Source organism: Leptodactylus fuscus, unplaced genomic scaffold (genome assembly GCF_031893055.1).
Source record: "Leptodactylus fuscus isolate aLepFus1 unplaced genomic scaffold, aLepFus1.hap2 HAP2_SCAFFOLD_1239, whole genome shotgun sequence".
Lineage (NCBI taxonomy): Eukaryota > Metazoa > Chordata > Amphibia > Anura > Leptodactylidae > Leptodactylus > Leptodactylus fuscus.
The window spans coordinates 992-19422 of NW_027440076.1; the positions used below are offsets into that span (position 1 = coordinate 992).

The following is an 18431-nucleotide window of genomic DNA, read 5'->3' on the forward strand; positions in this document are numbered from 1 at the left end:
AAGGCCCCACATTACGGAAATGCAGCTTTTTTGGAGCGGTTTTTGGAGCAAAAGCCAGGAATGGAATGGAATGGGAAATATGTAGAAAGCTCTTAGGGTTAGCGCACACAGAGTTTTTTGGCTAGCTGATTTTGACACGGAATCTGCCTGCCAAAACGGCTCCCATTGGCTTCAGTGGGAGCCACCCAATTCTTTTTTCCTAGTAGTGGAAAAAAGAAGCAAGATGCCTTATCTCGTCGCGGATTCCATGGCTGACTCAGCCATGGCGTCTGCAGAGCGAGACTCTCTCCCGATTGGGCCCATTTATTCGGGCCTAATATGGAGCGGATTGCTGCAACGGGATTCCGGTGCACTGCATCAGCATTCCGTCGTGGCTATCGGCACGGTATGTTCACACGTGAAATCCATTTTCTGCCGTGTGAACATACCCTCAAACTAAACCGCAACAGAAAAAAGCTGTGTTTCCCCAGCCTCACACGGTACCTGAACCCTAAGGTCTCCTGCACACGGGTGATCTATGATGCCAGGAATCCTTGTCCCCACGCGGCTCCTCTATCTTGTGCCATATTCAGTATTGGGCCCTAAGAAAAGTGATTTTTATCTAATACTGCCCTCTTAGTGTAACTGCAGGTCAGTGTATGGTTAGTGTGGGCCCCCTTATCACTGGGGCCAGCGCCGCACCTCCCATGAGGCGACCTGAAGCGACCGCTTCAGGCGGCGCTATGCCGGGGCCCCGGGGGAGGGCAGCATTTTTGCTGACCTAAGCCAGTCCAGGACAAGTTGTCCTGGACTGGCTTAGCGTCACCGTCTCGGCAGCCCGGCACAGGAAGCGAGCGGACGCAAAAATGTGCTTGGAAATCTTCATACAATCCGCGTGCATATGTTTGCACATCCGAGTGAGTTTTTCTGTATAAATTTCCTTTGCATTTTGATGCAGATTTTCTCCCAACGACATCGTGATTGTGTGCACGTAGCCTTAAAAAGCTGCAGTTAAAGGTCGAAAGGTGATGTGGCGACATTTCATCGTCTTACAAGTGGGTCACACGTATCAAGTGAGTGGTTTTGAAGCGCCTCGCCATGATTACCTCTCCTCTAATAAGGATTTCTCCTAATTCATCCTCACATCTAGTTGTAATTACTTATCGGAAGAAGATTACTGCTAAAAGCTTACTTAATATATTAATCAACCGAAAACCTCGCGCCGTAGATGAGATTCCCCCTCATTGAGTGTTCAGCATGTAAATAATCCTCCACTAAAAGAGGACAGACCTTCAGGATAATACAGTGACAAGGCCATGAAGCAGAAGGTGTACCCCGATCCTGCTCTGCCATATTGGGATTGTTGCCAGCAAATTCAGCTAAACTAGAACATAAGATACAGGAGGGAGACTGATGGGGAGAAGATGGGGAGCATAAAATTCTGGAAGATTCCACCATGTGACCCCTCGTTCACATCTGTGTTTGGTATTCCGTTCGGGGAGTCTGCATGGGGACCCCCAGAATGGAACCGGTTCAGCGGTTACAGAAACAGCGTAGCTTACTGTGCTACATTGTTTCTGTACCTCCTATTCACCTCTATGAAAGTCACAGAAACAATATAGAACAGCTGTAGGTATACGCCTCAAAGCACCCCTGCTCCTATTCAAATGAAGTTCCAGGCACCATCGCTACACTGTATACAGTGTACAGAGGTTTATACACTAGTGGTGGCGTCTGGAACTGCAGCCCCACTCCCATTTACTTGAATAGGAACAGGGCTGTTTTCGGCTGTATACCTAGTTTATGGGTTCTGGTGGCCGAAATGGCTGAAGGGGTCCTGGTGTCAGACCCTGGCAATTCCGATACTGATGATCTATTCTGTGGATAAGTCAGCAATGTAAATTACCTTCAGGTCCTGGATGACCCCCTTTAAGAATCAGCATCGTAGTCATACATTGATATCAGACATGGGGAGAAGCGTCCATTGGGCAGTTCTCAAATAACTTCACCTTGTCTAACTCAATTTGATTGACATGCCTATAAAGTATATTTACAATGGACAAAATTTCTGCCACTGTCCTATTTATCTGAGTGGGAATTACAAAATTCCATGTTCTTGCCACCATAAGTCCCAAATTCAGATGAATCACACTGATTTTTGGTTGTAGAAATTTTTGCAACAAATTAGCCATGAATCAGCATGCTGTACCCTAAGAGGACTTTCTATATGAGATGCAGGGAGGTATGTGGTCTGGTCACCGAACCATATGTGATTCCTTGATGCTACTGGCCCAAAGTAAGAGTCTTATATGAATGAGGTTTCTGGACTCCTATCATTAAAACTCATTTTTTTCTGACTAACACATCGGAATAGCCTTAAGAAAGGCTATTCGTCTCCTACCTTTAGATGTCTTCTCCAGGTCAACGTTCGGTATAAATCCCGTTTTTTGTCGGTATGCAAATGAGTTCTCTCGCAGCACTGGGGGCGGGACCAAGCACTCAAACAGCACTGGAGGCGTCCCCAATGCTGTGAGAGAACTCTCCAGCGCCGCCTCCATCTTCTTCTGGAACGGCCTCTCTGTGCGTCTTCTTATGGCACTGGCTTCAAACTTCTTAAAGCTATTCTTATGTGCTAGGGACAAAAATTGTGTTTTAATGATAGGATCCCTTTAAAGTTCTCCAAATCTAGAAGAGTGACATACGTAACAGAAGTATAATAAGTATGTAATATGTTCTGTAACATGCTCATAGGCATAAAAATCGACTGTCCCATTAAAGGTATACTTGACAGCAAGCATGGACAATCCCTTTAAATATGTGCACATATAGGTGTTCTGCCAGGTGGGGGTGTATTGCTCTTGACCCCCTCACTTATAATGGCTGTAAGTAAGCTCCATGAATTTGGAGACATCAGACACTCAGAGTAAGTGAGGTAATACAAGGAGGCTGAGGAGAGAGGCCGCCATACACTCCTGGTAGACAGTGATCGGCGCTCCATTATCAGGCCTGGGCGGCTCAGGCTATCACTGACGGCGCTTACTGTCTGGTGACGTCATTTCCGCGTCGCTTCCTGCTTTCTAGTGAACAGGTTGCCAGAAACCAAGATGGAGGAAGCGGGCGAAAATCACGGAGCGTCCCCCGCTAATGGTGGCGGGGATACAGCCAGTGAGTCCGTCCCTGCACCGGCTGTGTCACCGGCCACCGAGGAGCCGCAGTGCGAAACCAAACGGAAAAGTGAGTTAGCTGTGGTGCATGGAGTGGTGTCATAGTAGTCCAGCAGGGGGCGCGCTGAGTGTAGACATAGGTAATAGCGCACGGTATATAGCTAATAACACACAGTATACAGGCACATAGGTAATAGCGCACAGTATATAGGACATAGGTAATAGCACACAGTATATAGGACATAGGTAATAGCACACAGTATATAGGACATAGGTAATAGCACACAGTATATAGGACATAGGTAATAGCACACAGTATATAGGACATAAGTAATAGCGCACAGTATATAGGAACATAGCTAATAGCGCACAGTATATAGGACATGGGTAATAGCGCACAGTATATAGGACATAGGTAATAGCGCACAGTATATAGGACATAGGTAATAGCACACAGTATATAGGACATAGGTAATAGCACACAGTATATAGGACATAGGTAATAGCACACAGTATATAGGACATAGGTAATAGCACACAGTATATAGGACATAGGTAATAGCACACAGTATATAGGACATAGGTAATAGCACACAGTATATAGGTAATAGCATACAGTATATAGGCACATAGGTAATAGCACACAGTATATAGGACATAGGTAATAGCACACAGTATATAGGAACATAGCTAATAGCGCACGGTATATAGGACATGGGTAATAGCACACAGTATATAGGACATGGGTAATAGCACACAGTATATAGGACATAGGTAATAGCACACAGTATATAGGACATAGGTAATAGCACACAGTATATAGGACATAGGTAATAGCACACAGTATATAGGACATAGGTAATAGCACACAGTATATAGGACATAGGTAATAGCACACAGTATATAGGACATAGGTAATAGCGCACAGTATATAGGACATAGGTAATAGCGCACAGTATATAGGACATGGGTAATAGCGCACAGTATATAGGACATGGGTAATGGCGCACAGTTTATAGGACATGGGTAATAGCGCACAGTATATAGGACATGGGTAATAGCGCACAGTTTATAGGACATGGGTAATAGCGCACAGTATATAGGACATAGGTAATAGCACACGGTATATAGGACATAGGTAATAGCACACGGTATATAGGAACATAGCTAATAGCGCACGGTATATAGGACATGGGTAATAGCGCACAGTATATAAGATCATCATTATTTATTTATATAGCACCATTAATTCCATGGTGCTTTACATTTGGGGGGTTACATACAATACACAAAATATACAGGTAGATATAATACTAACAGTGAAGTAGAGGGCCCTGCCCGCGAGGGCTTACAATCTATGAGGGAAGGGGGTAGAGACAGAAGGAGAGGGGGGGAGACTGTACAGATGGCAGTGCGGTGATAGTGTTATTGGAGGTTGTAGGCCTTCCTGAATAGGTGAGTCTTCAGGGCCTTCTTGAATCCTGTGATTGTGGGGATCAGTCTTATGTGTCGTGGTAAGGAGTTCCAGAGTATGGGGGATGCACGAGAGAAATCTTGGAGACGGTTGTGTGAGGAGCGGATGAGGGCAGAGCGGAGTAGGAGGTCATTGGAGGATCTGAGGTTACGTGTGGGCAGGTAGCGGGAGATGAGGTCAGAGATATATGGAGGGGACAGGTTGTGGATGGCTTTGTATGTTAGCGTTAGTAGCTTGAACTCAATTCGCTGGGCTATGGGTAGCCAGTGGAGGGACTGGCAGAGGGGAGCAGCTGATGAAGATCGGGGGGTGAGGTGGATTAAGCGAGCAGCGCAGTTTAGGGTGGACTGGAGGGGGGCGAGGGTGTTAGCTGGGAGTCCATGGAGGAGGGTGTTGCAGTAGTCTAGGCGGGAGATTATGAGGGTCTGGACGAGCATCTTGGTAGTTTCCGGGGTGAGGAAGGAGCGGATTCGGTGGATGTTCTTGAGCTGGAGGCAACAAGAGGTGTTGAGGGTTTGAATATGTGGCTTGAAGGATAAGTCGGAGTCCAGGGTTACCCCAAGGCATCGGGCCTGTGGGACAGGGGTAAGTGGGGTTCCATTCACTTTGATAGATGGGTCGGGTGGAGGGGCCATACAGGATGGGCTGAAGATGATAAACTCTGTTTTCTCCATGTTGAGTTTGAGAAAGCGGGAGGAGAGGAAGGAGGCTACGGCCGCTAAACAATCTGGAATTCCGGCCAGCAGGGAGGTAATGTCTGGTCCAGGGATGTAGATTTGGGTGTCGGCATAGCAGTGGTACTGAAAGCCATGAGATTCTATGAGTTGGCCCAGGCCAAGGGTGTAGATGGAGATCATAGGATATAGGTAATAGCACACAGTATATAGACTCAAAGGTAATAGCACACAGTATATAGGACATAGGTAATAGCACACAGTATATAGACTCATAGGTAATAGCACACAGTATATAGGACATAGGTAATAGCACATAGTATATAGGAACATAGGTAATAGCACACAGTATATAGGAACATAGGTAATAGCACACAGTATATAGGACATAGGTAATAGCACACAGTATATAGGACATAGGTAATAGCACACAGTATATAGGCACATAGGTAATAGCACATAGTATATAGGAACATAGGTAATAGCACATAGTATATAGGAACATAGGTAATAGCACACAGTATATAGGAACATAGGTAATAGCACACAGTATATAGGAACATAGCTAATAGCGCACAGTATATAGGACATAGGTAATAGCACACAGTATATAGGACATAGGTAATAGCATACAGTATATAGGCACATAGGTAATAGCACACAGTATATAAATATGGAGCATGCCACAAATTGATTCATATGGAACCTACAAGGCGTCTTCTCGCACCTCCTTATTATATCATAGACACACATACAATATAAATAAAAATATAAAGCAGGCTGTGGACACTATACTGCAGACATGGGCGAGGCTGGCAGAAAACTGAGTGTTCACAGTAAGAAGAGTCCCCTGTTAGCGGTAACCACCCGAAACTAAAATATTTTTGTCTTTCTCTTTTGTCTCCCCAGTTGACGTCCTGCTGAAGGCTGTTGGAGATACACCGATCATGAAAAATAAGAAGTGGACGATAGAGAGGACCCGGACGGTGCAAGGTCTTATGGACTTTATCAAAAAGTACCTGAAGCTGGAGGCATCGGACCAGATGGTAGATGGGTTTTAGATTTGTTGAATATATCATATATGAGCTGTGCAAAGTAGATCTTCACAGTACGGACATCTTAAGGTGACCATGCACATCAGATGAATAGTGAAAGATTGTAAAACATCCAGCACATCCCAATAAGTTAAAATATAACTTTTACTTCACATATTTAAAAAAGAAAAAAGTAAGAAAAAACTTTTTTCTTTTTTTCTTTTTTAAATATGTGAAGTAAAAGTTATATTTTAACTTATTGGGATGTGCTGGATGTTTTACAATCTTTCACTATCGTATTCACCTCTTGGTCGGAGGTTCCGTGCACCCAGCTATTACAATACCATTCAGACTGCATTGTAGGGTTGAGCGTTTTTTTTTTTTTTTTTTCTACATCAGATGAATGTTGGCTGAACCCACCTACCGCAGTGACTGGTCATCCATCTGATATGTATGGTGGTTTCCTGACTCTCCCTTGGCTGCAGATGTCGGGGGCAGGACCATTCAGTGCAACCACCGGACTACACATACCTCTTTATTATTTCTAGTCACTACGGGTAACTTAAAGGAATTCTACCATTAAAATCTAATTTTTCCTCGTTGACACGTAGGAATAGCCTTAAGAAAGGCTATTCTTCTCCTACCTTTAGATGTCTTCTCCGCGCCGCCTTTCAGTATAAATCCCAGTTTTCGTCGGTATGCAAATGAGTTCTCTCACAGCACTGGGGCGGTCCTCAGCACTCAAACAGTACTGGGGGCATCCCCAATGCTGCGAGAGAAATCTTTAGTGACACCTCCATCTTCTCCTGGAACGGCCTCTTCACCCGTCGTCTTTTGGCACTGGCGGTCAAACTTCTAGGCCTTGGGCAGAACCGACTGCGCATGCCCACGGCCACAAGAGAAATTTTCTTGTGGCCTGTGGGCATGTGTGGTCGGCTTTGCACGAGACCTAGAAGTTTTACCACCAGCGCTGGAAGAAGACTTGCATAGAGGCCATTCCTGAAAAAGATGGAGGCGTCACTGGAGACTTCTCTCGCAGCATTGGGGATGCCCCCAGTACTGTTTGAGCGCTGAGGACCGCCCCAGTGCTGTGAGAGAACTCATTTGCATACCGACGAAAACCCGGATTTCAACCAACCAGCGGTGCGGAGAAGACATCTAAAGGTAGGAGAAGAATAGCCTTTCTTAAAGAGGACCTTTCATCAGATCGGGCACAGGCAGTTCTATATACTGCTGGAAAGCTGACAGTGCGCTGAATTCAGCGCACTATCGGCTTTCCCAATCTGTGCCCGGTGTAAAGCGTTATCGGTCCCGGTACCGTAGCGCTTTAGTGTCAGAAGGGCGTTCCTGATACTCTTTCAGGAACATCCTTCTCCTCAGCAGCGCCTATAGTGCTGTACTGTGGAGCGGGGAGGAACGCCCCCTCCCTCTGCTCACACAGCTCATCCATAGACGAGTATTATCAGGAGGGGAGGGGGCGTTCCTTCCTGCTCACTCTGTACAGCGCGATAGGCGCTGCTGGGCAGAAGGGCGTCCCTGGCTAAGTGTCAGAAACGCCCTTCTGACTGTAAAGCGCTACGGTCCCTGGACCGATAGCGCTTTACACCGGGCACAGATCGGGAAAGCCGATAGTGCACTGAATTCAGCGCACTGTCAGCTTTCCAGCAGTATATAAAACTGCCTGTGCCCGATCTGATGAAAGGTAGTCTTTAAGGCTATTCCTACGTGTCAACAAGGAAAAATTAGATTTTAATGGTAGAATCCTTATAACTCCCCCCACCCAGTTGGACATAGACAATGTGACCACTGCAGTCAATCACTGGCCATAGCAATGTACCCAGTGGTTCATCACCCCGGGTGCTCAGTAAGTAAATATTGCTGTATTAATATTAACCACATGAGGACCGCCGTACGTAAATTTACGGCCTCATGTGCTGGTACCTAAAGACCGGACTATTGCCGAAATACGTCCGGCCTTTAGGTACCTTTCTGGCGGGGGGAGGGGTGCGGGGGGGACAGGGGTTAGGTGTTACTAACACCTAACCCCTTCCTCCATAACGTCCAGTCGGAACTGAGTCCGACTGGACGTGTTAACCCTTTCGATCGCGCCGTCAAACATCACGGCGCGATCGAAAGGGATCCGCCGATATTTGAAAGTGATCGGCACCCCCCGCGGCGAGATCGGGGGGTGCTGATGTCAGTAGAAGGTAGTCTGGGGTCTGGCCAGTGACCCCAGACTACCGGAGCCCCCACATACCTGGTGATACTGCCAGGCGGTGGAGGAAGTGAGCGATGTGTCTCACTTCCTCTGCAGCTTACAGGACACGAGCAGGCTCATGTCCTGCTCGTGTCCTGTCTGCTACTGTGTAGAATCAGCTGATGCTTTCATCAAAGCATCAACTGATTCAAGTGTCCTAAAGGGACACATGAAAAAGTTAAAAAAAAGTTTAAAAAAAAAAAAAAAGTGTATGAAAAAAGTAATAAAGTTCTAAAGTCCAAAAATCCCTTTTTTCTATACAAAATGAATTATGTAAAAAAAAGCACTAAAAATTAAAAAAAGCAATACATATTTGGTATCGCCGCGTCCGTAACAACCTGTACAATAAAACTGAAATAATATTTAATGTACACGGTGAACGTCGGGGAAAAAAAACGGAAAAAACTCGCCGGAAGTAATGATTTTTTGCCATCTCATCCTACAAAATATGCTATAAAAAGTGATCAAAAAGTCATATTCACCCCACAACAGTGCCAATAAAAAGCGCACATTTTCCCGCAAAAAATAAGCCCTCAACCAACACTGTCAACCGAAAAATAAAAATGTTACGCCTCTCAGAAGATGGCGATGCAAAAAACATTGATTTATGTCCCCATATGTGTTTTTGTTCTGCAGACTTAGTATCGCATAAAAAAATAGCATAAATGAGGTATCGCCGTAACCGTACCGACCCGCAGAATAAAGGACACATGTTACTTATACTGTACGCTGCATGGCGAAAAATTTAAAATGTAAAACTCAATGCAGGATTGATTTTTTTTTTTTTTTAATCCAGCAAGAAAGAGTTAATAAAATGTAATCAGTAAGTTGTAGGCACCCAAAAATGGTGTCATTACAAAATACATCTCATCCTGCAAACAACAAACCCTTATATGGCCATGTCACCAGAAAAATAAAGAAAATATAGCATCTAGCAATGTGAAGGCAAAACCCCCCCAAAATCGCCAAATTATTAGAACACAACTGGCTGCGGCAGGCAGGGAATGTATAAGCTGTGCGAGCGAATATCAGGGGACACCCCAGATTTACAGCTTATGAGCGAAAAAACACCAGAAGTGACCCCCAGAGTGACTCGACCAATCATAGGAGCTCCTGGGACATAGTAGGGAATTTGGTGTCTGCAATGTTCTCCGCACTGCTTATATGTTCCCTCTTCGCCATCCGCTGTGCAGTCACGTCCAGGATACTAATACTCACTACACCCCCTGATAAATTCTTTGAGGGGTGCAGTTTTCAAAATGGGGTCACTCCTTTGGGGAATCCGCTTTTCTGGTACCTTACAAGCTCTACAAACATGACATGGCGTTCAAATACCAAACATCCAAATCTGTGCTCCAAAAGCCGCATAGCGCTCCTTCGCTTCTGCGCCCTGCTGTGCGCCCAAACTGCAGTTTATGCCACATGTATGACGCTGGTGTACCCGTTATATCGGACGTAATGTCATATGTGGTATAAACTGATATTAGGGCACAGCCAGACACAGAAGGGAAGAAGGGTTATTGGGTTTTTGGAGCACAGACGGTTTGGTTTTTGGATGCCATGACGCTTTTGCAGAGCTGAAACGCCAGTAACGTCCCTGATATGAGACGTTATTTTGGAAACTACACCCCTGAAGGATTTATCCAGGGGTACAGAGAGCATTTTTAACCCCCAAGTGTTGCTATAACTTATTATCCATAAATAAATACGAAGCTGATTGTGAAAGGTGAAAATGACAATTTTTCCAGGAATCCGTCATTTCAGTGTGTAATATGTTGTGCCCGACTTGTATCAGAGATGAACGCTCTAAAAGCTGTTGTGCCCGGGATACCCGCTTACCAGTTTTTGGAGTGTCTCTGCTGACATAAGTTGGGCACAACATATCAGATACTGAAATGGCGAATCTCTGGAAAATTTTCATTTTTAACTTCTCATTATCAGCTGTGATTTCATTTCTGGAAACTAAATAAATGCAACACTCAGGGGTTAAAAATGCTCGCTACACCACTTGATAAATCCCATGAGTGGGGTAGTGTCCAAAATGGGGTGACATGTCTGCAGATTCCACTTTATTGGCAATTCAGGGGCTTTGCAAAAGTGGCATGACTTCCAAAAACCAAACTGTGCTCCAAAAACCAAAATAGCGCTCCTTCCCTTCTGTGCCCGGCTGTGCCCAAACAGCCATTTATACCCACATATGGCATTAAGTACGTTATCCGGGGTACACCAGTGTCATACATGTGGGCATACACTGCTATTTGGGTACCCAGCAGGACGCAGATGTGAAGGAGCGATATGTGCTTTTGGAGTGCAGATTTAGATTCTTTGTTTTTGGACACCACGTCACATTTGCAGAGGCCCTAAAATTGTCCCTACAAAATGGGGTCACTTCTTGGTGAATTCCAGTTTACGGTCACCTGTGTAGTTTCTAAAATGGGGTCACAAAGGGGGTTTCCATTGTATTGATACTTTAGGGGCTCAGCTAATGCGACATGGCACCTGAGAACTATTCCAGCCACATCTGCTTTCTAAAAGCCAAATAGCGCTCTTTCCATTCTGAGCCCCACTATGTACCCATACAGCAGATTATGGCCACATATTGGGTATTTCCGTGTTAAGAAGAAATTGTGTAACAAACTCTGGGGGGCTTTTAATTCTTCAGCTACTTGCAAAATTAAAAATATGGCGCTAAATGGATAATTAATTGGAAAAAAAAGTAATTTTTCATTTTTACGTCCCATTGTTAATAAAATCTGTGAATCAGCTGTGAGGCCAAAATGCTCACCAAACCCCTAGATAAATTCTATGAGGGGTGTAGTTTCCAAAATGGGGTCACTTTTAGGGGGTTTCCACTGTATTGGTACTTTAGGGGCTCTGCAAATGCGACATGGCACCTGAAAAATATTCCAGCAAAATCTGCCCTTCAAAAGCCGAACAGCGCTCTTTCCATTCTGAGCCCCGCCATGTTCCCATACAGTAGATTATGGCCACATATGGGGCATTTCTGTGTTCAGGAGAAATTGTATAACGAACTTTAGGGAGCTTTTTCTCCTTTATCCTCTTGTGAAAATGAAAAATTTGGGGCTAAATTGACAGTTTGTTGGAAAAAAAGTAAATTTTCATTTCCATGTCCCAATGTTAATAAAATCTGTGAAACAGCTGTAGGGTCAAAATGCTCACTCTACCCTTTGATATGTTCTGTGGGGGGTGTAGTTTCCACAATGGGGTCACTTTTAGGGGGTTTCCACTGTATTGGTTCTCTAGGGGCTCTGCTAATGCAACATGGCACCTAAAATTATTCCAGCAAAATCTGCCATCCAAAAGCAAAATAGCGCTCCTTCCATTCTGAGCCCCGCCATGTTCCCATACAGCAGAATATGGCCACATATGGGGTATTGCCGTGTTCAGGATAAATTGTTTAACAAACTTTGGGGGGCTTTTACTCCTTTAACCCCTTGTGAAAATGAAAACTTTGGGGATAAAGTGACATTTTAGTAATTTTTCTTGTACACATTCCAATGTTAGTAAAATCTGTGAAACAACTGTAGGGTCTAAATACTCACTATACCCCTTGATGAATTCTGTGAGGGGTGTAGATTCTAAAATGGGGTCACTTTTGGGGGGTTTCCATTGTTTTGGTACGCTAAGGGCTCTGCAAATGCGACATGGTGCCTGAAAATTATTCCAGCAAAATATGCTGTTCAAACACCCAGTGTCGCTCCTTCCCTTTCGTGCACTGCCGTGTGCCCAAAAATCAGTTTACACCCACATGTGGGGTATTTCTGTGCACGGGAGAAATTGCATAACAAAATGTGAGATGCATTTTCTCCTTTAACCCTTTGTGAATGTGTTAATTTTAGGTCTAAATGAATGTATTAGTGAAAAAAAATGAAATGTCTAAATTTGACCTCCATATTATTTTTATTCTTATGAAATGCTTAAAGGGTTAACAAACATCCCAAATGCTGTTTTGAATAATTTGAGGGGTGTAGTTTTGAAAATGGGGTGATTTATGAGGGTTTCTATTATATAGGCCTTTATAATTCCTTTCAGAACTGAAGTGTTCCCTAAAAAATTAGTTTGAGGAATTTTCTTGTAAATCTGGAAAATCGCTGTTACACTTGTAAGCCTTGTAACGTCCAAAATAAATTAAAAGACAATCAAAAGATGATGCCCATATAAAGCAGAGATATGGGAGATATTTATTCATGTATTTGGATGGTATGACTATCTGCCTGAAAAGCAGAGAATTTCACATTTTGAAAATTGCAATTTTTTCCAAATTTCCATCAAATTTGCTAGTTTTTTTATAAATAAATACAAAAATATTGATTAGTGTTTACCACTAACATGAAGTATAATGTGTTACGAAAAAACAATCTCAAAATCACTTGTGTAAGTTAAAGCGTCTCAAAGTTATTGCCATTTAAAGTGACACATGTCAGTTTTGAAAAAAAAGGCCCGGTCCTTAATGTACTTCTGGGCCTGGTCCTTAACCGGTTAATACTGTACGTCTACTAAATACTAAAATTAATATTAATACTGTACGTCTTTTTCCAGTTCTCTTACCTTACCCTTCACTGCCCCAAAATGTGTCCTCTGCAGTCAGTGCTTCATGTGTATAACATTGTGCCACAGCTCCCAGTCCACATAGATGTTGTTACATCCAGAAAGTAATGCCTGAAAGCGTTGTAGTGTAATATTGTGGACATTGAGCGCTTTGGAGCAATGAGGGTGGTGCCGCTTACTTGTTTGGAGCAACTGCAGTGTCCTCATAGCGCCAAAGATGTATATATGGGCGCCCGCATTTTCTATAATTGTCTCTTGTGTATTTTTTGCAGTTTATCTATGTCAACCAGTCATTCGCTCCTTCACCCGACCAAGAAGTGGGCGTATTATATGAGGTAAAAGAGTTGCCCGCGTCTAACAACCATGGGACATTCTTGTCTTTGAGTTGTCATGTTTATATGGCGGTTGCATCTCGGTTCCCTGGGTTTAACCCCTTCCTAGTGCAACAGTTCTTTGTTTTTAATCCAAAACTTAAAATATAATATGTGTTGAGTCAGAATCCATAGCATTTTTATGTTTCTCTGTACAGAGCCGTGTCAGGCTGGGTCCACACCTGTGCCTGGATTTCATTCGGGGTCTCTGTCCCCAAATCTGCCTGAAAAATGTGGAGAGAAAAGTCCTTCAAGCATGGAAACCTGCTAGGACCCCATTATAGTCTATGGGGTCCATGGGATTCTGTGGGTAACCGCTTTTTAAGCAGATTAGGTTTCCATTCTTCGGGTCCCCAAGCGGGCTCAAAGAACGAAACCCAAACACGTGTGAACCGAGCATAAGGGTAAGCCAGACTTTTGAGGGGGTAAAAAAGAAGCGTCAGGAAGATTCTGCTCTGCAAACCACATAGAAATGAATGGGACTTGGAAAGAAAACACCGCTAGCAGTTTTTTTTTAAAGAGGACCTTTCATCAGATTGGTCACAGGCAGTTCTATATACTGCTGGAAAGCTGATAGTGCGCTGAATTCAGCGCACTATCGGCTTTCCCGATCTGTGCCCGGTGTAAAGCGCTATCGGTCCCGGTACCGTAGCGCTTTAGTGTCAGAAGGGCGTTCCTGATACTCTTTCAGGAACGTCCTTCTGCCTCGTGGCGCCTATCGCGCTGTGCTGTGGCGCGGGGAGGAACGCCCCCTCCCTCTGCTCACACAGCTTGTCCATAGACGAGTATTATCAGGAGCGGGAGGGGGGAGTTCCTCCCCGCTTCACAGCACAGCGTGATAGGCGCTGCTGGGCAGAAGGGCGTCCCTGGCTAAGTGTCAGAAACGCCCTTCTGACTGTAAAGCCCTACGGTACCGGGACCGATAGCGCTTTACACCGGGCACGGATCGGGAAAGCCGACAGTGCACTGAATTCAGCGCTGTCAGCTTTCCAGCAGTATATAAAACTGCCTGTGCCCGATTTGATGAAAGGTCCTCTTTAAGTGAATTTTCTAAATCCATCCCAAAAAAAAGTGCACCAAAAACCAAGTCCTAAACCACATCCGCAAACTGCTTCCCAATCCCTGAAGCAGATTATTTCAGCATCCCAAAAAATCCATGTTGTAATTTATGAGGTGAAAAATACAAAAAGTTTTTTTTTTTTTTTTCCAATTCCCTTTAGATGATTTGATTTTTTTTTATATATATATATATATATATATATATATATATATATATATATATGTATATGTCCTAGGGGTCTTGAGCTTATGATCATTAGATCACTTGTACCATAGTCTGTAATACTACTATATTGCAGTCTATGGCAAAATCTGTGTACATGCATCCATCGGTGTATTGCAATGGCAGACCATAGTAACCAAGCGGCTCCCTCGTTCTGCATGCATGGGAGCTGTTCAAGAAGGTTGGGGGAGGGGGAATAATAGTGAAAGTAGATCTGTCCACAGCACCTGAGGAGTTAGGCTAAGTTCTCACTGTATTTTTTGAGGCCGTATCCGCCTCATAATCCTGACCAAAAAGACGGCTCCCATTGAAACCAATGGGAGCCGGTCAGGTGTTTTTTCCGGGAGCAGGATGCTCATTCTTGCGATTCGGTCTGAAGACACTCCTTCCTCCCAACTAGGCCCAATCCAGATCGGAGTGCGTGACTGGATGCCGGTTCACTGCACTGGAATTCAGTCGCGGCTACCCGTATCTTGGACCGGAACCTGAGGCGGCCTCCGCCTCAGGTTCCGGTCCAAAAAAACCCATGTGAACTTACCCTTAAGTGCCTGCGGTCAGAGATGTTGAATGATCGTTTTTACTTCAACGCCCTTGTTAGTTATTTTTCTTTCCAGGCTATTCCCATTTTGTGTCCCCGATATTTAGCTTTTGTTTCTTTTTCTTCTTCAGTGCTTTGGCAGCGATGGAAAACTTGTCTTACATTACTGTAAATCTCAAGCCTGGGGGTGAAGGAGCCGCCATTTTTAGACATTTATTACTATCTTGCCTTAACGTAGTCACCCTGGGTCCTGACTACAGTGATACGGCTTGGTCTGTATACCATTCCACGCATAGAAGTTCTTGGAGATAACGTTATGGCCATGACTTTACTATACGGAGAAAGACAAGGTGGATCAAGACATTGGACAAGCAAAGCTTTAACCGGTTCTTCGTGTCATTACGTTTACATTATTTGCCACATAGTCCTTCTTTTTTTATTCTTATGACCTGTCAGGTTATGTCGCCTTCTAATATATGTTCTTAAATTAAATACTTTAGTTTTGGTGGTTTTGGAGATTGATAGCCCCACTCCCGGCACCCCCGCCGATCAGCTGTTCTCATCTGCACCTCTCCCTGAGTAAACAGGAGATGTATTACTCATAATGGCAGATCAAACAGCCACAGGAACAGTCCTGCGTTATGAACAATCGTCTGACAATTGTCCAGTGTGAAAGGTCTCTACAATTTTTTGACAAAAAATCGTATAAAGATGTTTATCCCCATGTATACAGAGGAATCCGTACTGGAAAATCCAGGCGGGCCCAAACTTCGTCCAGGGACCCGAACTCTAGGTTCTAGGAGTCCCTGCCTTGCCCCCAGATCTACTGTTCAGTAAGATATACAGTATGGGACATTGGACGTGTGAGGGTCTGAGTCTGACACCCAGGCCTTTACCACCAATTGGCTGTTAGACACTGCGCGGTTCGGTCGTATAGCGCCTGTACTTGCTATCACAGTTCATCCTAGGAAGTGGGGAGCGCCACTGCTGCTTAAATAAGCTGATCTGCAGAGGTCCCAGGCGTCAGACCCTCACCGATCTTCAATTGATGAAATATTCCAGCAAAGTCCCTGGAAACCCCTTAACGCTGATACATTTTTCAGCAGTTTTTGGAGCCAAAGTCAGGAGTGAACTGAGCAGAAGGGAGAAGTAGAAGAACTTCCTAGATATTCCCCAGTCCTTCTGGTTTGGCTCAAAAAAAAAAAAAAAAACTCAGCAAAATCTGAAACAAAAACAGCAGCATTTCCACCTAAGGCCACACATTGTGGAAACACAGGGGGGAAAAAAATAGGTAAAAAATTAACCTGCTCTGGTTTTTTGAAAAACATATTTTCCGCAATTTTGTTTCCACTGCATTTCTGCAACAGCCAAAACCAATGTGTGGGATTTAGCCATGGATCTCGCTCCCTGCTTTCAAATCCACGGTGATTTATTTTTTTTCGTTACAGATTCTGCTTCAAATATGCATTCAACTTGTGATTGGATTAAAGTTTGTAGGAACGCCCCCTGTAGGCAATACAAAGTATTATAGTCCAAGGTGTACTTATTCCACAAAATAAATGCCCGATCTGTGGGGTTTATGCTGAATGTGGTTTTTTTTTTTTTTTTTTCTTCTTCATTTACATTGCAAGGGTCAGCTTATACTCGAGTGTATATAAGGTATTGATATGGAGTCCAGGAAAATGTCTACGGGAATATATGAGGTATCTATAGTGTGAGCTATGGCAGTGCATTGGAAGACGTCACAGTTAATATCATTAGATAGTATAAGATTAGGCAGTGTTCACACCTTGTGGTTTTTGTTAACTGACTGGTTTTTGTAGTGAAAACACAGGGGTCGTGAGAAAACTGAATAAAAACAAAATGTGTACAGTGTGTGATCACAGTCTTAGGACATACGGTCCCTGGCTTAATAAGGATGTGGTATAGATGTTACTCTCTGTAGGCCTCAGAGTTCATTTCTTATGACGCCAATGGAAGAAATATATTGTAGCACGGTCCATTGGGTCTGTATGGACAGAGGTGTTCTAGGGGAGAGTGTCTATGCACAAGGGAGGAGGGTAGGCCTTCTTATATATCCATGAAAATGCTGTAAAGCAAATCACTAAAAGCTGTCAATAGATCAGAGAAACTCAGACAAGATGGCCGCCTCCATTATTCGGCATGAAGAAAGAAGTAGAGCTTTGGCGCGGGGGTGTTGCTTTTTGGAAAAATTGTCATTTATACCAAACTGAAAGAAACATTTCTTACACGTCTTGGCTCAAAAACACAGCATAACCTACAACAAAAAAGAAAAGTTCTGTTTTCGCAACGTGGGGCTTTAGCCTAAATGGATGTTCCAGCTTCTTAAGTCTACCGAGGCTTAGTAACAAAGACCAGAGACCTGAACGGAGACTCTGCTAGATCCACAGGGGACTATACAGTGTGTATTATATTAAGCCTCGCTAGGGGTTATAAGAGACCTGGAACACCCCTTTAAGAGTAACATCCAAAAATACAAAAGGGAACAGCTCCTTTCGGAAGTCGCACTCCTTTCTTTGTGCAATTTTACCAGTAGGACAGCTTAAAGGGGTTGGCGACATTCAGACCAATATTGAGAAACAAATGTACAATAAAAAGATATACAATTCTCCAATATACTTTCTGTATCAATTCCTCACGATTTTCTAGATTTCGGCTTACTGTCATTCATTCTGTTACTTCTGGAGGATAAAACTCTGACCATGGTCATGTGATTTACAGTCCATGGTCATGTGATGAGCACACAGGTGCACAGCTGATTACCAGGCAGACGTCTGATTACCAAGCTGTGACTGTAACGACCTGTACACCTGTGTGCTCATCACATGACCATGGACCGTAAATCACATGACCAGAGTTTTATCCACTAGAGCAGAGGTTCTCAAACTTATTTTGTCTACCGCCCACTTCGAGAATTAATTATTTTCTAGCGCCCCCCCCCCAAAAAAAAAAAAAATTTTTTTACTTTACTACATCTTAAGAATCACAATCGCAGTCATTATGTTAATAATTGAATTATGTGTGTCATGTGAAAATAAGACTTGGATTTACCTTGTACGGAGTTTCCT

General features: G+C 43.8%; 1 protein-coding gene across 1 annotated transcript; it reads left to right on the forward strand.

The window, feature by feature from the left end:
* Nucleotides 1–3065: 3065 nt before the first annotated feature.
* On the forward strand, nucleotides 3066–16900 carry LOC142186978 (ubiquitin-like protein ATG12). The gene is made up of 4 exons (XM_075261396.1): nucleotides 3066–3213; nucleotides 6201–6337; nucleotides 13424–13486; nucleotides 15474–16900. The coding sequence occupies exons 1-4, from the start codon at nucleotides 3084–3086 to the stop codon at nucleotides 15531–15533; spliced, it is 390 nt and encodes a 129-aa protein (XP_075117497.1). The 5' UTR covers nucleotides 3066–3083; the 3' UTR covers nucleotides 15534–16900.
* Nucleotides 16901–18431: the final 1531 nt, after the last annotated feature.

Coding starts and splice junctions, on each gene's coding strand:
- LOC142186978 (XM_075261396.1), top strand. CDS start 3,084: ATGGAGGAAGCGGGCGAAAATCACGGAGCGTCCCCCGCTAATGGTGGC. Junction 3,214..6,200: donor GTGCGAAACCAAACGGAAAA/GTGAGTTAGCTG, acceptor TTGTCTCCCCAG/TTGACGTCCTGCTGAAGGCT. Junction 6,338..13,423: donor TGGAGGCATCGGACCAGATG/GTAGATGGGTTT, acceptor TATTTTTTGCAG/TTTATCTATGTCAACCAGTC.